Here is a 21,883-nt window from a genome sequence, read left to right as displayed (position 1 = left end):
ACGTGTGCAAAACTTTTGTGGGGGGGAGGTGACTTCTTGATATGATCACTGGTATATATAAACACTATAGTGCAACTTGTGCAAAACATTGAACAAGAACAACGATTTCATTTTGAAATTCATATGATATTACTGATATTGTTGGTTGTGGTTACGGTTACTTTTCTGCCTCTTTGATCTTCACTTATTTTTTTGTTGATTTTATTACCCTTTTTTTTTTGTTGGTTTTTGGTTGCACTTTTGGCAACATTGCGTTGGAATTAAATCGTTTGCGCTTATTCGTCTTCATCGTAGTTCTGATAGGTTACATACCGCACCTGGGCCCGATCGCGTCCATAGATCAAAGACTGGAATAACAAGGGAACAAATAAATCATGGGTTAGTTTACTATTTTACCTTAAAATATAAAATATATAAAACATGCACAATAAAACTCAGGCAAGAATTTAATTAAAAATTAAACATTTTATTACAAACAAATTAAGCAGAACTTAAGGCTAATAAAAACAATAAGAATGACTAATAATACGAACAATTAAACAACTAAATGATAATTAAAAGCTAGGAAATTGCTGGCAAGACTCAAAGCCTCTCGCTCTCGTAGGCCTCGTTCGTTCTGCCAGCCTCGGCATCCGTATTGGGATCGGATGTACCATGCATGATGGCCGGGCAGGAAGCGGTCAGCTGGGGGATTCCAGGGGATTCCCCTGCAGCGGCAGCAGCGGCTGCAGCCGCCTCGGCCGCCTCCCTGGCCATACGTACCTTCTTCTCGTCGCTCGTCGGCGGATTCTTGAGCATTGTCAGCAGCGGGGCGTACATGAAGCAGAGGATGGCGATCCCGAAGAGCATCCACTCGAATCCGATGCTCTTCACCAGCGACCCGGACAGCGCCGGACCCACGGCAAAGCCCACGCAGAAGGCCACATCACCTAGGGCATAAACACTGCCGTACACCGCCGAGTGCCGGATGTCCACCAGGTAGCCCAGCTCGGGCATCATCGAGGAGTCCACCATGCCGATCGCAAAGCCCAGGCCAGCGTTTGGAATAATCAGGTGCGTGATCGAGGTGGCCATGGGTATCTTAAAAAAATATACAACATATACATATAAATTAAATTTGAATTTTGTTTATATATTATAACATTTATTATGAAAACATAAATTAAGAGCTTAAAAATAAAATCTCTTATTAGTCGCTAGTTAACATAAAACCAAATACAGACGTCAGTTCTTTAAATATGTTTTATAGATCTAATAACGATATATCTTTACGACAGCACTTAAATTCTATATTCTAAGTAGCCCCCAATAAAATGAAAACGGTTACGCGATTTCTTCAGCTTAATTTTCATAGTAAAAAAAATGGGCGACCATTCTTTAGATATGTCGTACCGTTCTTATAACGCTATATCTTTAACTCGATATATGAAATCCATCCTTTCTTAAACGATATATTATCCCCTAACGCGAATTCTTTAGATTCCTGTAACCCAAAGCTTATTTGAATGGTTTATATAAGGATATAGTCAATGGATTATATTATACTTAGTTTTTACATAAATAGTTTATAATGGTTTAATACAAATAAATATTTCACTTACAAAGATCAAACATCCCCCGATGATAATCAAGCCCAAGCAGGCGGCGAACCAACGTCCTATTTTGTGTCCCAGCGGTCCGAAGAGATTGGTGCCGATCAGGTAGCTAATGGAGGCGGGCAGAAAGGCCACGCCCTGCTCCCAACGGGTGGCGCCCATGTTGTCCACCATCCAAAGCGGCAGCGAGGGCTCCAGCATGGCGATGCCCATGTTGGCGAAGGTGATCGCACCGGCAGCGATCAGGATGTAGGGATCGCTGATCAGGCTCTTCAGCGAGGGTGGTTCCGTTTCAGCCTTTGGATCGACGGCTGCAGCATGAACAGCTGGAGCAGGCCATCGCCCAAAGCCAGAGCGGCCAGGATCAGGAATGGCGCCGACTTGCCCACGAACTCGTACATCACCCCGCCAAACGGAGGCCCGATGAGCACGCCCAGGGCCAGACCACCCAACGCTATACCCATGGCGTTTCCGCGCTCCTTGTCGTCCGTGAACCGATCCGCCAGCATGCCCATCCCCGAAACCGAGGAGCAGGAGGAGCCGATGCCCTGCAGAGCCCGCGCCAAAAACAGAACCAGGTAGGAGCGACCAAAGGCGAAGACTAGGCAAAGTAGAAGGGTTCATTGCGATTTGCCATGGCATACCATGTGTGAAACTTACTGATTGTTGAGAGAAACATTATCACAAAGCCAGCGAACATGGGGATGCTGTAACCAATGCTGCACAGAGAGGAATATAATTTAAAGATTTAATACTTTTTATGTGGGTTTAAATAAATGTTTAGAGACTTTCAGGTCATGAGTTTAAAAACTTCAAAATGTATGGAAAAAATTATCAATTGAATTTTAAACTATTGGATATAAAAATTTCCTACTAAGATGAGTATTAAATTAATTTCACGAAAGTATGATAATAAAACTTTTGTGGTTAAAAAAAAGCCTTAGATTACAGTTTAAGAATCTTCGGTATAGAAATGAAACTAGAACTTATACGGAATATATTTTTTATGTGTTGAAATAATACTTTATTAATTTTTTTTATTTATATCTAATTATTCTACTTACTTATTGTTTTAAGGGTTATTTATTTGTAATAATATTATTAACATATTTTTATAAAATTTTAATATATAAAATCATTAATATATTTTAAAAGAAAAAGGTTTCCAAATGCACACTGCACAAATCAGCGTACAACGAACGATAAGAGTCTGTTAAGAATTAGATGTTCATTTTATAAAAATCAGATTTTCAGAAGTAAGACCGGTAAAAATTAAAATATTTTTTAGTTTCTTATGGGTCGTGTTTTTATACCCTTGTAGAGGGTATTACAATTTCAGTCAGAAGTATCTTCAAAAAAAGCAATGGTTAAATATTTCAAAATTAGGGTTTAAATTTTATTAAAATTTTATAAGTTACTATATCATGTAGCTCCCATGGGAGCAATCAAAATATTACAAAAAAAAATAAATATAATAAAAATGTAACTTCTCTATTTTTAATTTTTTTTTAAATTCTTTTTGACATAGTAATAATTTGATGGTTCAGAATTACGATATTAATTGTATTCAAATCGAAAAATTGAGCTGAAAATCATTATAGCTTCAATGTTTTTAAACATATACGAAAATATATCAAAGTTCAAATGATTTCATTTTCCTTTCTCGTTTTATTTTATAAATCAAAAGATTCAAATATACCTCTGGCCAAAATAAAACAAAATAAAATAAAATTAAAATTATAAATCCGTTTTTAATTTATGTGTACATCAACTTACGTATATTCGATGACCATTATGAATATTTTTCTTAAGATTAAATTGAGTCTTACCCTAAATTCGACTTACCGGTGCGTCAGGGGTCCTACAATCGGGTTAACCAGCAGCTGGACAAACGCCTTGGAGGCGAACAGCAGTCCCACCTCGACGGTCTCGCCCACCAGCTCGTTGTGGCGCTCCTCCAGCTCGCGGTAATAGGTTTCGTTTTCTGGGGGATATGAAAGTACTTGGGCTGCAGACCGGTGGCCAATTAGCGCGCAGGGGACACACACTTACCCTCCGGACTTATCGTCGAGATCTCGAGCGGAGCCGCCTCGCTGCCGTCCTTGTTGCAAGGACACGGCGTGGGGGGCGGCGGAACGTTGGAAGTGAGCGGGGTGCGTGGAAAGCTGTCGAGCGGCGCATCCGGATGTCGTATGTCGTACAGGAACTCAGGTATGATGGGCACTAAGCGGGGGGCGAACAGAAATGGCGGGTCTTATAATTTGATTGCAACAAAAAGAATTTGCTCACAATTAAAACGCTAAACGCTCTTGTGCCTTCGGGCAATTTTCGCACAGGCCGCCGCTTGGTAATTGCGTTCTCCAGGCCCCAGAAAGTTTTGTAATTGCCTTGCCGCTGGCAGAGATTGTTCCCCTTTCCCCTTTCCCCTTGCCACCTAATTGAGTTGCAACCAAAAAGGAGGGCTGATGATGGGCTAAAAATTGCGCATACGCCACGTTCACAACGATGCGTTTAATGGACTCTCCACTGTCTAGCGTAAAAGCCACATGCAACTTGGTCCCTCTGCCGGCAAATTCAATTTGTTTATTGCATGCTTCGACTCTGTTTATATTTATTATCAACACCCGGAGAACTCGAGACTCCGGGCCACTGTAATTGCATTTCCTGCCAAAGTGCTAGCACTAGGCCGAGGTCAGAAGTTGGATGGTCTTTCAGTTGATTGAGTGCCGAGCATAGTTTGAAGTATTGTTGGGGTAATTTGTTTGCTTGTGAGCCCAGTGATTCGTGGTTATCGTAGTGACAGGCCGTAACCATATATGTATGGCTTGCAAGTTAGGGTTTTGCGCTTTAATGAGGGCCATTCAGACACGATGGGCTTAGGGCTAGGTTCTAGGGCTAGATGGTCTAACTGCCAGCTCTCGTATTGGCCCGTGCCGCCTCGTGCCAAAGTTCAGCGAAAGTGGAAGTATCACCTGTCGACCCGGAATCCCATTCGACTGTCACATATGTCGGCCATGTGGTCGAACATGCCATTTGGCGACCTGCTTCCGCTCCCAAATTACATGCAAGCGGAAATGTATGCAAATTCGGCAACATCTACCTAATTGGGGTTAAGCACTTGGCGATTAAACAGCAAATTTAATGCCACAAGAGAAATGTTGCCTAGTAATTCCCAGCCCAACAACTCATTAAACTGTCTCTCCGAGTCTTTGACATAAAAATGATAATTCGAAAAAAAAGCACGTGTAGCCGGGGACAGGAGGTGGGTGCAGGATGTTACGGGTCAGGTGGTGGGTGTGGCACATTGGGGGTGGGGTGGATTGGTATCGGGATTGAGTGGAGCAGCGGAAGTCACTCAGTCGCTTCGGTTGCATTTCGCGTGTCGAAGACACTTAAACCGCAATGCCAAAAGGAAGGCGACTCGGGCAGCTAGACAAACAAACAGTCACTATCGCTGATTCAGGGCTGCGAAAATGGTGATAGGATGTTAGTGATTTAAAAAGCTGATTAAATACGAGCCCACTCGTATTTGATTTTTCAAGTTTTGGTAATAAAAAATCTTCTTAAAAAAATTGTAATTAACACTTAAAAATAAACAGTTACATACTGTCGAAAAATGTGTTAACTTTTTTATTCCCTTTACAGCATAATGCAAAAAAAGGATTAGGCTAATGCTTGTTAATGTTTGTGTCAATTGAGAAAGTGAAAAAAAAATGTAATTAACAAATAACAAACAACAGTATGTATCTAAAAGTTGTTTTAACTTTTTCATTCCCTGTACAGCATAATGCCAAAAATTAATCAGGCTAGTGCTTGTTAATATTTGTGTTAATTGAAAGGAACGAATCTGTTTTGCATTCCTAAACCTTTTTTCCAGTAATTTTACTTAACCTACTAAACATGGTTTTTAGTGCTTGAATTCAGTACTATAGAGTCGATACTATTATAATTTTGTCTACAATTTTCTTTTCGTATTGTGTTTATATGTGAACTAAATAAAATATAAGCTGTTGCATTTGTCCAAAGCCTTAACAAATAATTTAACTAAGTTACTGTGGGTATAATATTGCTGTTTTCTATTTTATTGTAATAATTTAAGATTATCAAAAAAAGGTCGCTTATAATGACTGTTATTCTTTGTGACGCCTTGCTTAAATTCTATCCAGTTGGTAACGACATTGACAATTCTAAATAGAGTATGCAGGCTGATAAAAGGAATTTCTCAATTTTCTATAAGATATTTAAGAGCCCCAACTTCAGAGACACTTTCTTTATCGCAGCCCTGTGGCGTCCGCAGGTCACCCAGATACATCGATTCGACATGCCGGGCGACAGTGGCGTCGTCGTCAAGCCAAACAGAAGCGGCAGCGGCAGTGAGACGGCAACTGGCAAAGCAACCAGTCATAAGCCAAAGCCATAGTCATCCGCCGGCGACGAGGAAGAGGACAACTCAGCACCCGAGCTAGAAACGCTGGCATACGATTTGTGTAGCCCATTAATATGCACAGGATTTAATTAGCCATAGAATCCGGACGGAGGGTGACGGAGGCTAGAATGCGACCCATTTGGGAGTCGGCCAGCAGGCCGCTGTTTGTGCGCTCCGTGTGGCAGGAGGCGATCGGGAGGCGCCACTTCATCCTCGACTACGAGCCGCGACAGAGGCAGCGCTGGAAGCGCCAGAAAACCAGGCTGAGAGGTGAGTATATATCACTTATAGTCTGGCATCTTAAAGGGGCTTGAGTTATTTGTAAAAATATACCCATTTTGTATTAGTATCCTTTAAAAAAGTTAAATTAATATCAGTAAAACGATAAGATATCTAAAAATATCATGCTCTAAATGATATGATCAATCAATAGGCTTAGCTGATTTTGTATATGTCCGAGTAAAGTTACAATTCATACAAATAGGTACACTAAAAAATTAAAATTAAATATAACACTTTAAATTACTATTATGAAATTATAGTACTTATCATATTTGGACCCGGCAAATAATGAATTGAAAAAAATGTTTTACTTCGATTGCAATGTTGTAATTCAGAAATCCTGGTTTTTCTTTTTCCAAAAAATTGTGATCCAATAATGAAGAAAATTGTTAATCTAATAAGCAAGTGCAATAATTGTACACGTTTTAAATTAAATTAAAACAAAAAAAATTTAAACAAAATTCTAATATAATCATATATTATCGGTCATAACTGATAATGTAAATGAGATTTATTTCAGTAATTTATACTTGGTCTTTACATTTATAACTTTAAAGAAAATTGTTAAAATTTAAAATTGTTAAGCGGGTGCCAATATTGTGCCCCCTTAAATTCTAACTAAATTCCATTATCATAATGGAGAATGAAAATTATTTCCGAAATGTATACTTGGACTTAAAGTTCCAACTAATTTTGTATAAACTCTTTTGATAAAAGGCAGCGACCAGCAGTCGCAATCCTGCGAGTTCTACGAGCAGTCCACAGAGGAAAGCGAGGAGTACCTGGACGAGTACCTGCTACTGGACGCCACCAAGCTGACGCTGCAGCAGCAACAATCGCTGCCCGCCTTGGGTGGGCGGCCGGGCCCCGCCCCTTCGTTGGGAGGCGGTCAGCGGGATCAGCGGCACAACAGTCGCCAGTCGAAGCGTCGAGCCTGGCTGCTGAGCCGCGGGCGCACCTATCACCTGGATCACCAGATGGACCACCATTCGCGGCGAAGCTCCTTGCAAGATGCAGCCAGCAGTCTAACCACGACGGCCAACAATCCCGAGGAGCGTCTGGCCGAGAGGGTGCTCCACTGGCTGGATTTGGCCGGACGCACGGACATAGTGAAGGAGGCGGTGCCGGTGCCCAGTCCACCAGTGGCCACCAGTAGTGCCCAGTTGGCCAAATCCGCCCACAGGCTGCAGCGCAGTCAGCATCGCAGTATGAGTCTCAAGCGAGTGGCGGCTGCGGCGGCAGCGAATCACCAGCGATCGGTGGCCAGAAAGCCCATCGCCAAGCCACCACCCTCCGCCCAGCAGGTCACCACGTCCCCCGCCTCCATCTCCGCCTCCAATGCCAATGCCAAGCCCATAACCATAATCTTCAACAAGGAGGGTGTCCCAGTGCGTTTAAATAGACCTGCTCGCAACATCGATCTGTGCACCCTGAGCAGCAGTGCCAGCACCACGCGAAGATTGGCCGGACAGCTGGCCTCGGCCCGCCTGTACAGTGGAGCCAGTGCATCCCCGCTGACGGAGGACAGCCGCACGCCGCCGCTCAGCAGCCGGGGAATGGCATCGGCCGCCTCGGATAGCCGGAAACAGCTGCACATCTTCATGCCCAGCCTCCCGAAGAAGGGTTTGCTGGCAGTGGGATCGGCGGCTGGCAGTGGCATTGGGGGTTCTGGCGAGGATGCCCTGAGCACCAGCTTCAGTGAGCTTTGCCAGCTATAGACAGCCTCATTTTGATTTTGATTTAAATTTGTACTTTACAATATGATGCGACTTTACAAAGTTTCAAATAAACGTTATGCAATTCATTTTGAAAACCCAGTTCTATTTTAAAATATTCATGCCTAAAAACTTAAGATTCTTTGCAACATAAATAGCTATTTAATATATGGTGTGCAATTTAATTTTGAAAATCCCTTTCTATTTTAAAGTTTTAATTCATAAAAACTAATGACTCTTTGCAAAATAATTAGTTCTTATATTTCAAACAGAAAAGAAGCCTATTATACTATATACATAAAATTATTTTTGATTTCTAACAGTTATATTTAAAATAAAATGTTTAAAAAAAACTTTTGCTGTTTATTTTTTTTTAGACGAGCACCTCTATTTCTAGCTTTTTGCCACACAACTTTTGTTTTTCATCTAAAAAGCGCAACACAGTTTTAATAATAAGTTTCTATCGAACTCTACGGTTCTTGATGAGATTATGTAAATGATTTACAATTCCATTTTTGTTAAACTACGGGTTCATTGACATTCAAGTGGTTAATGCGGTTAATTTGAATGACTATCCTCCTGCACTTCCCAAAACCAAAACTTAGCAAAACTTTCTACACGCTTTTGGCTTGAAAGACAATAAGCGTCGTGTTTGTAAGGTACCACAACATAAAATAATGAAAGGGAGAATTTGTCAAGACTAATTTGTCTTATTAATATGCACAAGAAGACCGCTCAGGAGGACAGAAATAACTGTTAGTTTAGGAATCGCTGAATTGAGGATACCCTTTAAAATCGTATTTTTATCTTTAAACAGCAAAATATTTTTGTAAAGGTAAAAAAACGTCTTCCGGCGTTTAAATTTTTACATAATTTTCACAAAATAACTTGATTTTAAACCAAAACTATTTCAAAAATCTCTTTGCCTCAGATTTTTCAGAGTATTTATTGTGCTTCGGAGGACAACTTATTAATATCGTACAATCTTTTCTTGGCTTTATTGATTTTCGTTTTTGTTCCGTTGCCATTGAAAGTTTCTTTTGTTTATTTTTTTATATCGAATTTGGTAAGTTTATTTTGGGATTACCCCGAAAAGTCGGCAGCATGTGCCACGCCCACTTTCTTTTGTTTTGGTTTCGGTTTTGAGTGTATTGTTGATTTCTTGCGTTTTATTTTTGCTGGTGAGGTTGGGGGTTGTGGGGTGGTTCCCAAGTGAAAGGAGCGTAATCAATGTAATTGTGGAAATATTGCATGTTTAACAATGGAATAAAGTTAAAGTTAAAGTTTTGCCCTAATGAATGTGGCAATTTTGCGCAGAATGGAATCCAAGTTTACTCAGTAAAACTGAGCAAATAAATAAAAGTCTTAAAAGAAGCATTATGTCGCTGAATATAAGCTAGAGGTTTTAAAATAATACACTTTTAACAACAGGGGGATGTGGAAAAGGCAAAAATTATCAAGGTACAGATAATAAAAATTTATACAAAATTTCATAGGCTATTTGAAGACAATTTTCTCTAGACTTTTCTATGCTTCCTTAGACCTACCCCTTGGTAACTATTTTTATGGAGTTTACGACAGACAAAACGTAAACAGTCGTAAACTAATTATGGACATTACATATCCATCAGTGTAATGGGACAACAACTGTCAACCGTTGCGAAGGAGATTCCATGGTTATCCATCAAGCGTCATGCAAGCAACACCAGAAGCTAAACCATCCGCCTGCCACACGTGGCAAGTTGTCGTTGTCGTCGTCATCGTTTTATTTTATGACTGACGCGTCGGTATTTAGATTCGATTTCAATATCGCAACCGATACACAGGTGCAAATCCAGTTGCAGATATAGAGGGGAAAAATATAAAATTAGAAGCGCGAATTCTTGAGCTTCACTTTAACAAATGTTTCACTGGTCGGTATTTAGATTCGATTTCAATATTGCCATCGATACATAGGTACAAGTATAAGGGCAGATAAAGGGGGGAAACATACAAAATCAAACCCATAAGTAATATGTTAAAACGCGAATTCTTGAGCTGCACTTTATCGGTATTTAGAATCGATTTAAGTACCGCCATCGATACACAGGTACAAATACAAGAGCAGATCAAAAGGGAAAACATTTAAAATCAAAAACACATAAGTTAACGCGAATTCTTGAGTTTATCATAATGGAGATTTTGAAAATGTAGTGTTTAATAAAGCGGAATTAAAATTATGACAATGCATCAAAAGGTTAAGGGATTTAGTTAATATATTATAAGAATTAATAAGAGGTTCATGAGACTTGTTCACTGTGCATTTAGAATATACGCTGCAAGTAGATGGTGGGGGATAAGCGCAAGGCTCAATGAGTCATTGCGTCTGCCATGACAGCGAAACGACACCGAAAAAGCCGCACGATTGTGACCTTTGTATAAATGGGTCTGGTTGGGTGGTTGTGACTACGGCCTCTCGTTTCGTAGTCCACAGCCAACGGAAAGCGGGGAAAAACTTTCTGACTTCAAGGCAAGCCAAAAGACAAAAGGGGGAGCAATTACTTTTGGAGGCAAAAACTTTTTCGCCGCCTGACGTTTGACTTTTCCATCAGCGCTCAGCGAAAGAAAATGCGCAACAATACTGACTGTATTCGGAATGCACACATAACAGGCCTAAAAACGGACCCAAAGACGAGCCGTTCCGCCTGCCGTGACTTATTCGCGTTTCTGCAGCGGACGCGGCAAGTTCTCCTCGCAATTGGCGTTCTTCTTTTGCCGCTTGTTTGTTGGCCATCATAACGAGCAAAGTTTTCCACGGCGCACTTTAATTTTCCGGCCATTAGTGGCATGTCCACCGACGAGGACTCCCTGGGCAGTCCCCTCAAGCCGGCCACGCCCACGCCGGGCGAACGGGAGCGTCCCAGGGGCGGACGCTCAGGAGCGGCAGATCTGCTGCGGCATCAGCAAAGTTTCGAGGCCCGCTACAGCAGCATCATCCAGAAGCAAATCTGGGAGACGAGCATCAACAAGGACGTGCTGGAAAGGCAGCTGAACGCCTACTTTCCCTTCTCGCGCAGCGCCTCGCTCTCCAAAGATGGATCCGGCGGATTCGATCAGCTCCTGCCGCCGGCCACGGGCGGAGGTGGTCTGAAGGCCCGCTCCCTGGCCACCACACCCACCAGGAGGCCGGGCCCATGTCTGGAGAAGCTGGAGACTGTGGATGTGGCCTGTCTCGAGTCGCAAGCCCAGGAAAAGTAGCTCGGAAATCCAAAGGATTTCGCTTACTCATTCATTGTGATGTCCGTAAGGTTGAAAGACAATTTTTGATATTCTTTGACTAAGTTAGGATAGGTAAGATATCTAGTCCCCGGATTCGTATTGAAAAATATACAAAGAGAATTTATCATAAATTTAAAAAAAATGCTCGTAACAAGACAATTTGCAAAGCATTTTATTTTATGTTAAATATGTCATTCTATTATTGAGCAGAAATGTCTTTAGGTACCCGCCTCAAATGTTTACAGAGCATAAAATATTTCTTTATCGCATTTATATTGTAGCGATGAGTTTTCTAAAACATACATTAATAATTAACATATATTTTTTGATTACCAAAATGATTAAAAGATTTGTTTGGTTAATTTAATTTATAGAAAAAAGGATATGTTTCAATGAAGAAAACAAAGATAAAATCCGGGGTCTACTAAAAAAAAGGGTCCTCAATCTAGCTTTTATAAGTATTACTAACATTTAAGTCCAGCAATTTCCCTAAAATCTACTATTTGTTTGGCACCCCAAAGATTTGTTCACAGCACCAAAACCATCTATTTGCATAGTTCAACCAATGTCAATGTAAAATACTCGTTTTATTGGCCAAGGATATGACCGTATCCCTGGATCAAAGCGAACCCTATTTAAGCTACTATTATTCAATCTTCCTCAATAAAACAAAGGCTTATTGCATATTCAATTTGGTATCGAGTCAAACGGATATGGTCATGACCCATATAAATCTCCACAGGCTCCGGGATAAATCTAATTTATGAGGATATTATGCGAGAAAAATAAAACTGGGGGAAATGTGAGGAAATGGTGGTGTGCTGGGCCAGAGATCAAATGTAATAATCAAATGTATTTGCAGCAATTTTCGCTTCAGCACCTTGAGCGCGAGAATCGAGAAAGCACTTAAGTGGAAATGCCGCCAGTCAAACGCTCGCTAAAAGCCCAGCCCATTCCTCTATCCTGTCAGCAGTGGAAACTTCTGGCATGGAGCTAATAGTTTTTCCACTTTCCACTTTTCCTTTGACTTTCACTTCCGTGCTGTCTCTCTTCTCTCTCCCTCTCAACAAGTTGCTCGAGTGGTTCGGCTATTTCCTTTGGTTTTTGCCCAACTTGTTGATTTAAATTCATGAACGTTTAGCACAAAGAAAAATCTCGTTCCTCTTTTTTTTTTTTTTTTTTGGTTTTTTTTCTATCCGCCAGCCCTGCTGTATTTGTCAGGCTGGAGGACCTGCGGACCAGAGGATTCCCACTCAATGTCCATGTGTTTGGCCAGACACTTGACATAAGCACTTGGCCGGGACACATCCACCCCCAAGCGGGCATTCCCTGGTGGGGTTTTAGTGTCAACTGCAGGAGGGTCTGCCAGTGCGTGTCCATTTAATTGACTGTCGACGGCCCAGCACTTGGAGCTGCCCAACCCAGTGTGGTTCATTGGTCATCGAAGCTCGCTGCTCGATGCTTGGTAATGACTAAGCACAACCACTTCAGCATTGATTAGTTGTTGGCTGGTATTTGATTTAATTGCACGGCTTTTCACATAAATTAAGGGTGATCAGAAGACTCCTGTTTATTCCATAACAAAATCACTCACTGATTAATTAGTTGCTAGCTAAAGAGTTCTCTAGTTAAATTAGGGCTGTATTAAGCTCATAAAAAATTAAAAGTATTTGCTTTGAAAAGGCCAAATTATTTCTTTAAAATAATCTATAGTTATAAAAATTGGTTTTTTTAACAGTCAGAAACTTTGTTTTTTAAAACCTTTTTGGAAGTAAGATATTTCTTCAGAAAGATGAACTTTTTATTTATTCAAATTTACTTAAAACGTGTTTTTAAAGAGTTCTTGATTTTTGATTTCTTTACCGGTACTATTTGAAAGCAGGGAAAAGTTTTGTTCATTTTAGATACTATTATGGAGTACACATATTGTTCATATAAATCTACCCCAAAATTAATGGTGCTTTTATCTTAAACGGTTAAGGTTTGTATGATTGATAAGATCTCGCCAAAGAGAACACCCGTTTATCCTAAAATAAAAAAAATCCTCAGTACCTTTCGAATTGATGAACTGACAAAGACCATTCGCATTGACAGGAAAACGTTCATTAGCTTAAGTGCCGCTCTGTGGTAATTTTATGGCAACACTTTCCCCATCCTCTGGGGAAATGGACAATTTCCAGGCGATTGGCTGGCAAGGATAACCAGCCCCGGGAGATAAATGCTCATGAAATGCTAATGGCCACCAAGGAATAAGATTTATGCGAGGCATTGTGGTATTCCCATCCCCAAGGTAAACTTTTACTCACCCACGGTGGTCAGCAGCATGTTGTCGAGGAGCAGGGCTATGGCCACGATGACGAGCACCAGGCGATTGGAGCCACGCCAGCTGACCATCCAGGACTTGGCGGCGGACCAGGACCCGGCAGCGCGTGGATCCTCCTCGCGGTACTGATCCGCTGGCGGCGGTGCCGGACCACGCCCCCCGTGGGCCTGCGATTGGTAGGTGGGCGGAGGCGGGACCGGCGGCTCCTTGCCGACGCCCAGAATCCCGCAATCCTGGTCCGTTCCCTGGTTGCCATTCTGGTGGCTGCTGTCCAACTGCTGCTTGAAGGGATTCTTGCTGGGTGTATTGCTGGCGGGTCCGCCGGGAGTTGGCTGCTGGTTGCTGCTGGCGCTTATGGTGAAGGAGGTGGTCTCGCTAATCTCCGACTGCTTCTGGGGTGCTGTGCTCTGCGTGTGTTTTCTTGGTCCACCATTTCCCGCATCGGTCGATGATTGCATTGCGTCGCTAGCCGCTGGTTGCTACGGAAGGCAGTAATCCGATTGTCTTTTAAAATGTAATCAAATCAGGAGTAAGCAGCTTTCCCATCATCCCCGTTCCCATTCCCATTCCCATTGCCATTCCCGTTCCCATTCGCAATCCAAATCCCACGCTCGCTTTATGCCTGAATGATTTTCGCTAATTAAAAGTAAATTACAAGTCTTGGGGTTGGAATTAAAAAGTATCTTTCACACGGTGTTATACGGCTCTAATTGAATCATACGCAATTTAAATATTTATTTAATTGCCTGCCACTGCCACTGCCACTGCCATTGCCATTGCCACCCCATACAATCACCAAATACACGGGGCGTATGCGCAATATTAGTCATTGGAACATTTGCTGTTGCCTAACGCCAGGCGCAAATTGAATTTGCCTGCATAATTCGCTTTGAAAGACCCACAAAAGGGAACCCAAAGCGCAGACTTCTTTAAGTTTTCGGTTGTAAAATTGAATTAACCCACTGCTATTAGCAAAAAGGTCTCGTAATTGAAGGCAAAGATGAATCAAGTCTTCCGCCAAAAGTCTTTGCATAATGTCTTCAATTTATTCTGCAATTGAGACAACAATTGATGCCTGTCCCAGCGGACAATTGATTGTTTATGACGTCTTCGCAGAGCAAAGTGTTGTCAATGATTGACAAATGGGAAGTATCTGATAAATAAACGAGAAAATTGCTGAAAGTTCATACAACTGCATCACGTTTGGGGGCGTGACAAACAGCAGCAAATTTTGTCATTTTAATTGATTAAATCAACTAGAATAAGCTGCTGACACAAAAAGCTTTTGCAATAATTATATTACAACAAAATCGGCATCATTTAATTAGCCTAGTCAGCCTTTTGTTAAGCCCTTTGACTAATACTGGTACTACTAATGTTAATGAGAAGTTGATTTTAAATGAAAAACTTTTGGGGTCAATTAGCTTTGCTAATATTCATTTTAAGAAAACTATTGCATTATAAAACAATTTGCTGCATTCTTAATTTGTGAAAAGACATTGTTTCGCTTTGTAAACTCAAAGTCGTGGTTACTTTTTTTTTCAAAAGGTGCGAGGGTTTATGTAAAACATAAAAATATTACTTAACTGCCTGTAAAAAGCTAAAGTCAAATCAAAAAAAATGTTGTTTTTACAACAAAATATTGGTAGATTTTCGTACATTTTTTAAAGACTCATTATTAAGATAAAGAAATTATGAAAAAGCTATTTTCAAATAATTTTCCTAAAAACGAAAGTGTAGATGCGTTGTCATTAATATATTTTTACCTGGCAGCTTTTCCTTTATTAAAATATAACTTTAGATTGTATGCTGAACAGTTCTCTTGCTACTGGAATATCACTTGCACTAATGAACCTGAATTGCCACCAGGCCTTGAGTATTTATAGAACTCTTGCTATAACGACCGATATCGCCTATAGCCGCCAGATACGCGCACAGAAATCCCAATTAGTCGCGGACTATGTACCAATGAATCAGAAGTCAAGGCTTTACGATTTGCACTTAGGAAGTACTGATGTTATCATCTAGGTTGCACTTTCTTTTTCACGATGAGTTCACATTTAAATTGCTTATTGGGGGGATCGTTCATTCCGCGGATTCTACCGACAGGTCGGCGCTCTGAACTCAAACTAAAAACTTTAGCGTGTCGCCTGAGGCTTATTAAACGAATTCATTTTTGCACAAGCAGAAAAGATGTGCTTAGTTAGTGTACGAAGCATTCGCCACGGAGAGAATTCAGACATCTTTGCATTTCAAATGAATGCACAATGAAAAGTGTGTAAAATACATTTTAATAAATATTAATTATCAATTGGCATGCACGGTTTATGGTCGTGGGAGAATCCGATTCAAACAAAGGCTTAAGTTACTTATTGGAAATTATGCTAATGCTTTGGGTTTTAAAGTTTAACTTTCAGGCGGCGCACTTCTTTTATTTTGAATTGATTAGAACCGCATTCAACTTAATCGGTTTTTAAACTCAAAATAATTTAAATGCATTAGTTGAGCGCGTATTGTCTAAATTTTTTTTTAATATATACTAGAACAATATATTTAAGCAAGAGGATAAAATTAATTTTTCTATTAAGCCGATGTTTGAAAACCGTAAATTTATTGTATTTAATATGTTGTAAGCTTTTTTAATAAATAATATAATATTTGTTGAAATCTTTAAGAATTGGAAAATACTTATGTTGTGTTTACAAATATTATTATGTTATGATTATATCTATAAGTTTAATATAGGGTATATAGAATGGCTCGGTAAAATTAAATTAAACTGCACGTGCGATGCGATGCGACGAATGCGATTGTTTAATTCATTATTTATGTTCCCTCAGATATATATTTTGATTGCTGTTTGTCGTTGCTTTTATTTTAATTGTTGTTGTTGTGTTAATTGCACAAAATTTTTCAACCGCCGACGGTCAAAAATTTAGCGGCTTGTTGCCATTTCTAGCCACTTCTAAGCATCGACACGCAACTTTATTTAAATTGTGCTCATTTTTCAGATTTTTATTAATTAAAACGAAGCTTTTGCCTGAGCTTGGGCACTGGACTTGAGCTTGACACTGAAGCCAACGGCTCACGCAGATCGAAGAGACCTCAGTTTATGCAAGGCCATAAACTGGTTTTCCTATATAGTAAACCAGGAATTAAAAGCCCTTCAAGCGTTGTTTTTGTTATTCCCACTTAATTGTTTTACAAATTTGCACAGACGCCCGAAGCTGCGGATAATGATTCTTTTTTTTTTCAACTACTGATAATTGCAATTTTAATTGCAAAACGGTAGAGAAGCCGTTCCATCTAGTTGTATAGCTGGGGCGTGTAAATGAGGCCCCTTTAAGCTAATTAGCTCAGATCGATGCTAAATATCAAGCATTTATACACTCAGCTTGGAACACAAAAACTATGGGACTATAAAGTGTGAGCTTGAACGTGCCTAAGTCGAGAATACACTTTTATCCCTAAGGTTGTCGAGAGCTTAGAGAACTAACCAAATACCTATATATACTTTTTTAGCGCGGTGAAAACTTGGATGTTTTTTTTTTACAATAATACATAACGTTTTCAAATTAAACACATAATTGGAAAATTATAAATACTCTTATTTTAGTTCCAACTCTTTTAAATTTATATTTTGAAGGCATCGAGTTTAAGCCAACCCCCCTAATTATTGAATAAATTGGTATATCTACTGTTTATTTATATAAACTCTACTTATGATCATAGAATTAGCTAATTCGAAAAACAATTTTAAAATCATTTTATACATTTTTGTATTGGCTTTTTTGTGACCTTTTAAATGTAAAAATTTAACTGAAGTTTGAAAATTGAGGTCAGTTTTAGCGTTGGTTATCGAAACCTTTACACTAAATATTAATATTTAGAAAAAATGTTTATTAAAACTATAAAAACTCAAATTGAAGTAATTTTGAATAAAAACTGAAAACACTAGTGACCCGTTTTCCTTATTTAAATGCATTATATACCTGAGTTATTTTTTATATACGACTTCCTTAGCTTCCTTGAGGGGACTTTCTGGGGAGTTATGGTTTCGGTGACGGACGGGGTGGATTTTGTGTCTGTTCTGTTCAAAATGCCTATTGCAATTCTACAGTTGATGTTGTCAGGTGGCCGGATTTTGGCGGGTGAGGTTGTGCGTTGTTGGAGTATTCCTGTGGGAGAATTAAAAAAAATGAAGTCATTTAAATAAAGAAGCTTGAAGCGGATTTGCAATGTCTCCGGTGGCCCAGCGATTTCTGTTGGCAGTGGCCACTTGTGGATTTTGTGTTTTGTGATGGCACTCAAGTGGTTTTCCTTTGAGGGGAGTGTTTGCTCTTCACTGGGCTTGCGGCAAGGTCGTTGGCCAACAAAAGCCAGGGAAAAGTTTGAATTATAAGAGGTCTCGGTATGCACAATACAAATTTTTTCAACTTTATTGTTTTATATTATGATATCTTTAACAATTTTATAGGTATCTCCTGAAATTGTTGGATTACCGACCGAATATTAATAGTGAATATGAACATAAATATGTGCAGATTTATTATTTTGTACCCAAATAAGCCACACTCAATAAGATTGCTTCTATTTGTCTAGGGTAAATAAAGAAAAGTAAATGGTATTTACATCAATATTTGTTAATACTTTTATTTGTCTTTATTTTTTATTTTTGCAGCAAGTTGGTGGCTGACAAGCCGAGCAAAAAAATTGTGTGCCTGCCAGGCTCGATTCAAATCGATTAATAAATAAATACATGTAGGTCTACGTAAATAAACAGGCAGTTGTAGCCGCTTTAAAATGCAAATTTCGATTGAGTTTTGATTGATTTACCTCATTCGCAAGCGAGGGGAAATTTGGCGGAAGATAACTGGAATTTGGATTATGGAACCCTTTAAAGCTTGATAAAACTTAAACGATTGGTGTGCTTATGTAATTTGGTGAAATAAAATGAGTGTTTGCCAGGTCGGCAGTAAAATAAATTGTATTTGAAGTGGAATACAAAACAACTCGTCTGTAACTATATTTTATAACTTTTGATAAATCCCTGCTGATTAGATAAAACACTTTATAGATAAGTTCTAGTGAAAAAGGAATGTAAATTGAAATAATTTAAAACGTAGTTAGCAAAAAAGCGGCGTTTAAGTATAAATTGAAGTTTCAATCTCTTATAGATTCTTTGTAACTTACACCCTTCTATCTTTGGAGTTTTCACATATTTTTGGATGATGTTGCCCGTTGCTTGGTGCTTGAACGTTTTGCGATTTAAACACGGTCTTATACGCACATTTGTTGGAATTTTCAAGTGTGATTTTGTTGCTTAGGCCAAACTAAACTACTGCTAGAACGGTAACTGATTGTGAGTGGGTGCCACAAGTGTCTGTTCTGGTGCTGAGGCTGCACTGCGAGCGTGGGAAACGGGCACGTCCATCAGCCACGAGATCTCATCTCGCACTGAACGGAGATGCGCTGGCCAGCGGCGCACGAGGCGCCGGCGACGTCGACGGCGGACGACTGCGCCCAGGATGTGGATGGTCTTGTGGCAAGTGCCCCAGGAGCGGGAGAAAGTTGACAGGAGAACGAAGGACGACGCTGGCAGCGCTGCCACTTGTTGTCTGCTGCCTGTTGCAGTAGTACACTCACGTTATCCGTACCGGCCCAAACTCCCCCACATTTCATCCCACTTTCTCCCTGACTTTCTCCTCCTGCCCCCTGCATAATGATGGAAACTGCCAACGGCAATGATTCTGCTCAATTGCCTTCATTGTGTGGGTCTCCATATACATTTAGTGGGATGTATGTGCGTTTCTTCTCGTGTTTGATTTTATTTTCGCTACGCCTGTAAGTATGCAACGCGTTTCGGGGTTGCCTGCCATATAGAGGGCACACGCATATTATGCCTAATTGATTTTTGCCTTCTAAGTGGCAACTCAATTTTTGGGGACAACAAAAAGCATCTTCAATGGATCTTGCGTTTAGCGCAAGTCAAATTTTAAAATTCTTAAAGGCAGCCAAATGGGAGTATAAATCTCTCGCGGAATTTTGGTCTTAAAGAAGAATGAATACCCTGTGATTACAATAACAAATTATGTTAAATTTTTTTGCTTTACAATTGGGTGGTAAGTAATATTTTAAAACCAAGTCGGAGCGTATGTTATTGATTAGATTTTAGATTAATTTAGTATATTTATTTTTGTAAATACCAAATAAAGCATCTAAATAATTAAATCACTTAAGAAACTTCCTACGCCTAGGTTTTACTTTATATCATCCAAAGTATGTTCTTTTTTAAATTAACATATTTGAAATACATGTGACTTTTATTTGCAGTGCGTGCACACATTCATTCTTAAGCATAACGAGGTCACAATTTGCGTTTTCTTGTCGAACCGAGGTGTAACAGGTGTGTTGAATATCCTTCGGCACATTGGCCTTAGGATAAATGTGAAGTCAAACGTGTTGTTGCCTTGATTTAACCAATTTCCGGTATAAATTCTTTGCCGGCAGCCATGCTGTGAACACTGAAACCACCTGATGGACTTTCGAGGTGAGCCTGAACGATTCCACTTACCCATAGGTCTTTTCAATTAATCCATTTAAACTGTTGTAAATTTATGCAGCCAGCCGGATGAGACACGCGACAAAGGCCAACAGTCAGATAAAGATGCGGATGCGGAGACACAAAGACCGCAGCGATTGGAAAACGACACGCGACTGAATCAAAGATTGGGAAAGAGGCAGAAACCGAAGTCAGGAGGACGGGACCAGAAATATTTATAAGCATTTACGATGATGGTGTAGTTTTGCGATCACGTTTAGGGTACCAAATTTGCATATTGTAGTCGAGATATTAAACCTGGCATCCACAGCAAAACAAAAAACAATGTGAAGAGTGGAAGGCAAGTTAAAAACATAAACAGATTGGCCTGCTAAAACAGTCAGAAATGCGGAGATGGGTGACTTCGTTTTATTAAGAAACCTATCTTAAAGAGGCTTTACAATCTGGAAGGCATTTGGCAAACTTTAATAGGAGATAATATGATAATTTATGTAGACTTATGTTTTATGGATACAAAATTCGTTTGCGACACGAAGCTAGACAGGTAATATAAACCAAACATCTGGGATAATATTTAAATTGAAATGGGTGGAGTTCAAAGACTGGCAGCATTAATTTGCACGCTTTGAAAAAATTTTGGTAATTAATATACTTTTACAATGTACACTTTGCAGCATAGTTATACATGTCTTAATTTTTCTTAAAAATCAATTTTCAATAAATCATTTATTCAATTTATAAAATAGTAATAAAAAATATTTTAAAGTTTTAAATACCAAAATAGCAAATTAAATTCTTTAAACCTTATCATCAAAAAAATTTTTTTAAAGTAATATAAAAGTTTAAACTTTAATTACATTTTAAAACGAGGAAATATTCCAGCTTTTAAAAGAAAACTAAAACCAAAACGAAACCAACCACTCACAAATCGATTTCAAACACATGCTTTGTGTGAAACTCTTCAATCGGGGAAAATCGGGGGAAAATAGCATCGCCGCCAAAGCAACAACCACAATGGAGCCATAAAAAAAAGGTGGTGAATTTCATTGAAGTGTTAAAGTGGCGACGTCAAAATAACTTCAAAGTTAATGGACTAGAAATCGACCAGGACTGATGGCATTAAATAATACAATAAATGCAGAAATGCTTTTGGGAGAGGATTAAAAGGGGCTTAAAAGGCCCATTTCGTTTTTCGAGCCAAACAAATTGAATTTGCCACATATGACAGCTTAACTTCATATGCTGGGGGTTAAATCGATGACAAATGTGGCTCAAATGCTGATGCGGGTCATTCCGATGAAAATCTCTGGCTCTGCTGTGGTCAAGATTTTATCACAATCGAAAAGAAAACAGAGGGAAAAAAGGAAACCGGAAAACCCATTCGGTCTGCAAATGTTTAATTTCCTTTTGTTTGAAATGCTACACACAATCCTCGAGCTTGAGCTGTCATTAGCATTTGCGAAATCTATTTAAAAGGACGAGTGCCAGTATGCCCCAGCCAAGGTTCAAATGTCACCCGACTCGTGTGAGTATGCCTGTGGTGGAGATATTTTTCCATTTCCCTAGGGGCAGGGGATGATACTAGAGAGTACTGTGGGGGTGTCGCATATTTGGTGGCATTCAATTGGAATATCAACACGTGCCACATCATCCACAGCAGCTTCAGAGCCGCTTTAGCTCCTGCTTTCGCATAGTTGTGTTCGCCTTTTCCACTTGGCATTT

General features: G+C 39.7%; 3 protein-coding genes across 3 annotated transcripts; 2 read left to right on the top strand and 1 right to left on the bottom strand.

Moving 5' to 3' along the window:
• Positions 1-20: 20 nt before the first annotated feature.
• On the bottom strand, positions 21-19,193 carry LOC128255614 (synaptic vesicular amine transporter). The gene is given in 10 exon segments (XM_052985319.1): positions 21-347; positions 763-1,080; positions 1,602-1,897; positions 1,900-2,196; positions 2,256-2,314; positions 3,441-3,579; positions 3,648-3,818; positions 13,583-14,078; positions 17,592-17,777; positions 18,793-19,193. Coding segments are annotated over 8 exon segments (1,827 nt in total). The 5' UTR covers positions 14,058-14,078; positions 17,592-17,777; positions 18,793-19,193; the 3' UTR covers positions 21-275.
• LOC128255616 (uncharacterized) lies at positions 5,281-8,142 on the top strand. The gene is made up of 2 exons (XM_052985321.1): positions 5,281-6,291; positions 7,021-8,142. The coding sequence occupies exons 1-2, from the start codon at positions 6,150-6,152 to the stop codon at positions 8,019-8,021; spliced, it is 1,143 nt and encodes a 380-aa protein (XP_052841281.1). The 5' UTR covers positions 5,281-6,149; the 3' UTR covers positions 8,022-8,142.
• LOC128255617 (uncharacterized) lies at positions 10,693-11,962 on the top strand. The gene has a single exon (XM_052985323.1). It carries the CDS (start codon positions 10,845-10,847, stop codon positions 11,253-11,255), a length of 411 nt encoding a protein of 136 aa, XP_052841283.1. The 5' UTR covers positions 10,693-10,844; the 3' UTR covers positions 11,256-11,962.
• Positions 19,194-21,883: the final 2,690 nt, after the last annotated feature.

Source organism: Drosophila gunungcola (assembly GCF_025200985.1).
Source record: "Drosophila gunungcola strain Sukarami chromosome 2R unlocalized genomic scaffold, Dgunungcola_SK_2 000011F, whole genome shotgun sequence".
Lineage (NCBI taxonomy): Eukaryota > Metazoa > Arthropoda > Insecta > Diptera > Drosophilidae > Drosophila > Drosophila gunungcola.
Note: the sequence above shows the minus strand (reverse complement) of the source record. Positions and strands in the feature narration are given on the sequence as shown.

Excerpts from the sequence above, each read along its gene's own strand:
- LOC128255616 (XM_052985321.1), top strand. The coding sequence starts at position 6,150 with ATGCGACCCATTTGGGAGTCGGCCAGCAGGCCGCTGTTTGTGCGCTCC. Across the intron at positions 6,292-7,020 it reads CCAGAAAACCAGGCTGAGAG|GCAGCGACCAGCAGTCGCAA; the intron begins GTGAGTATATAT and ends TTTTGATAAAAG.
- LOC128255617 (XM_052985323.1), top strand. The coding sequence starts at position 10,845 with ATGTCCACCGACGAGGACTCCCTGGGCAGTCCCCTCAAGCCGGCCACG.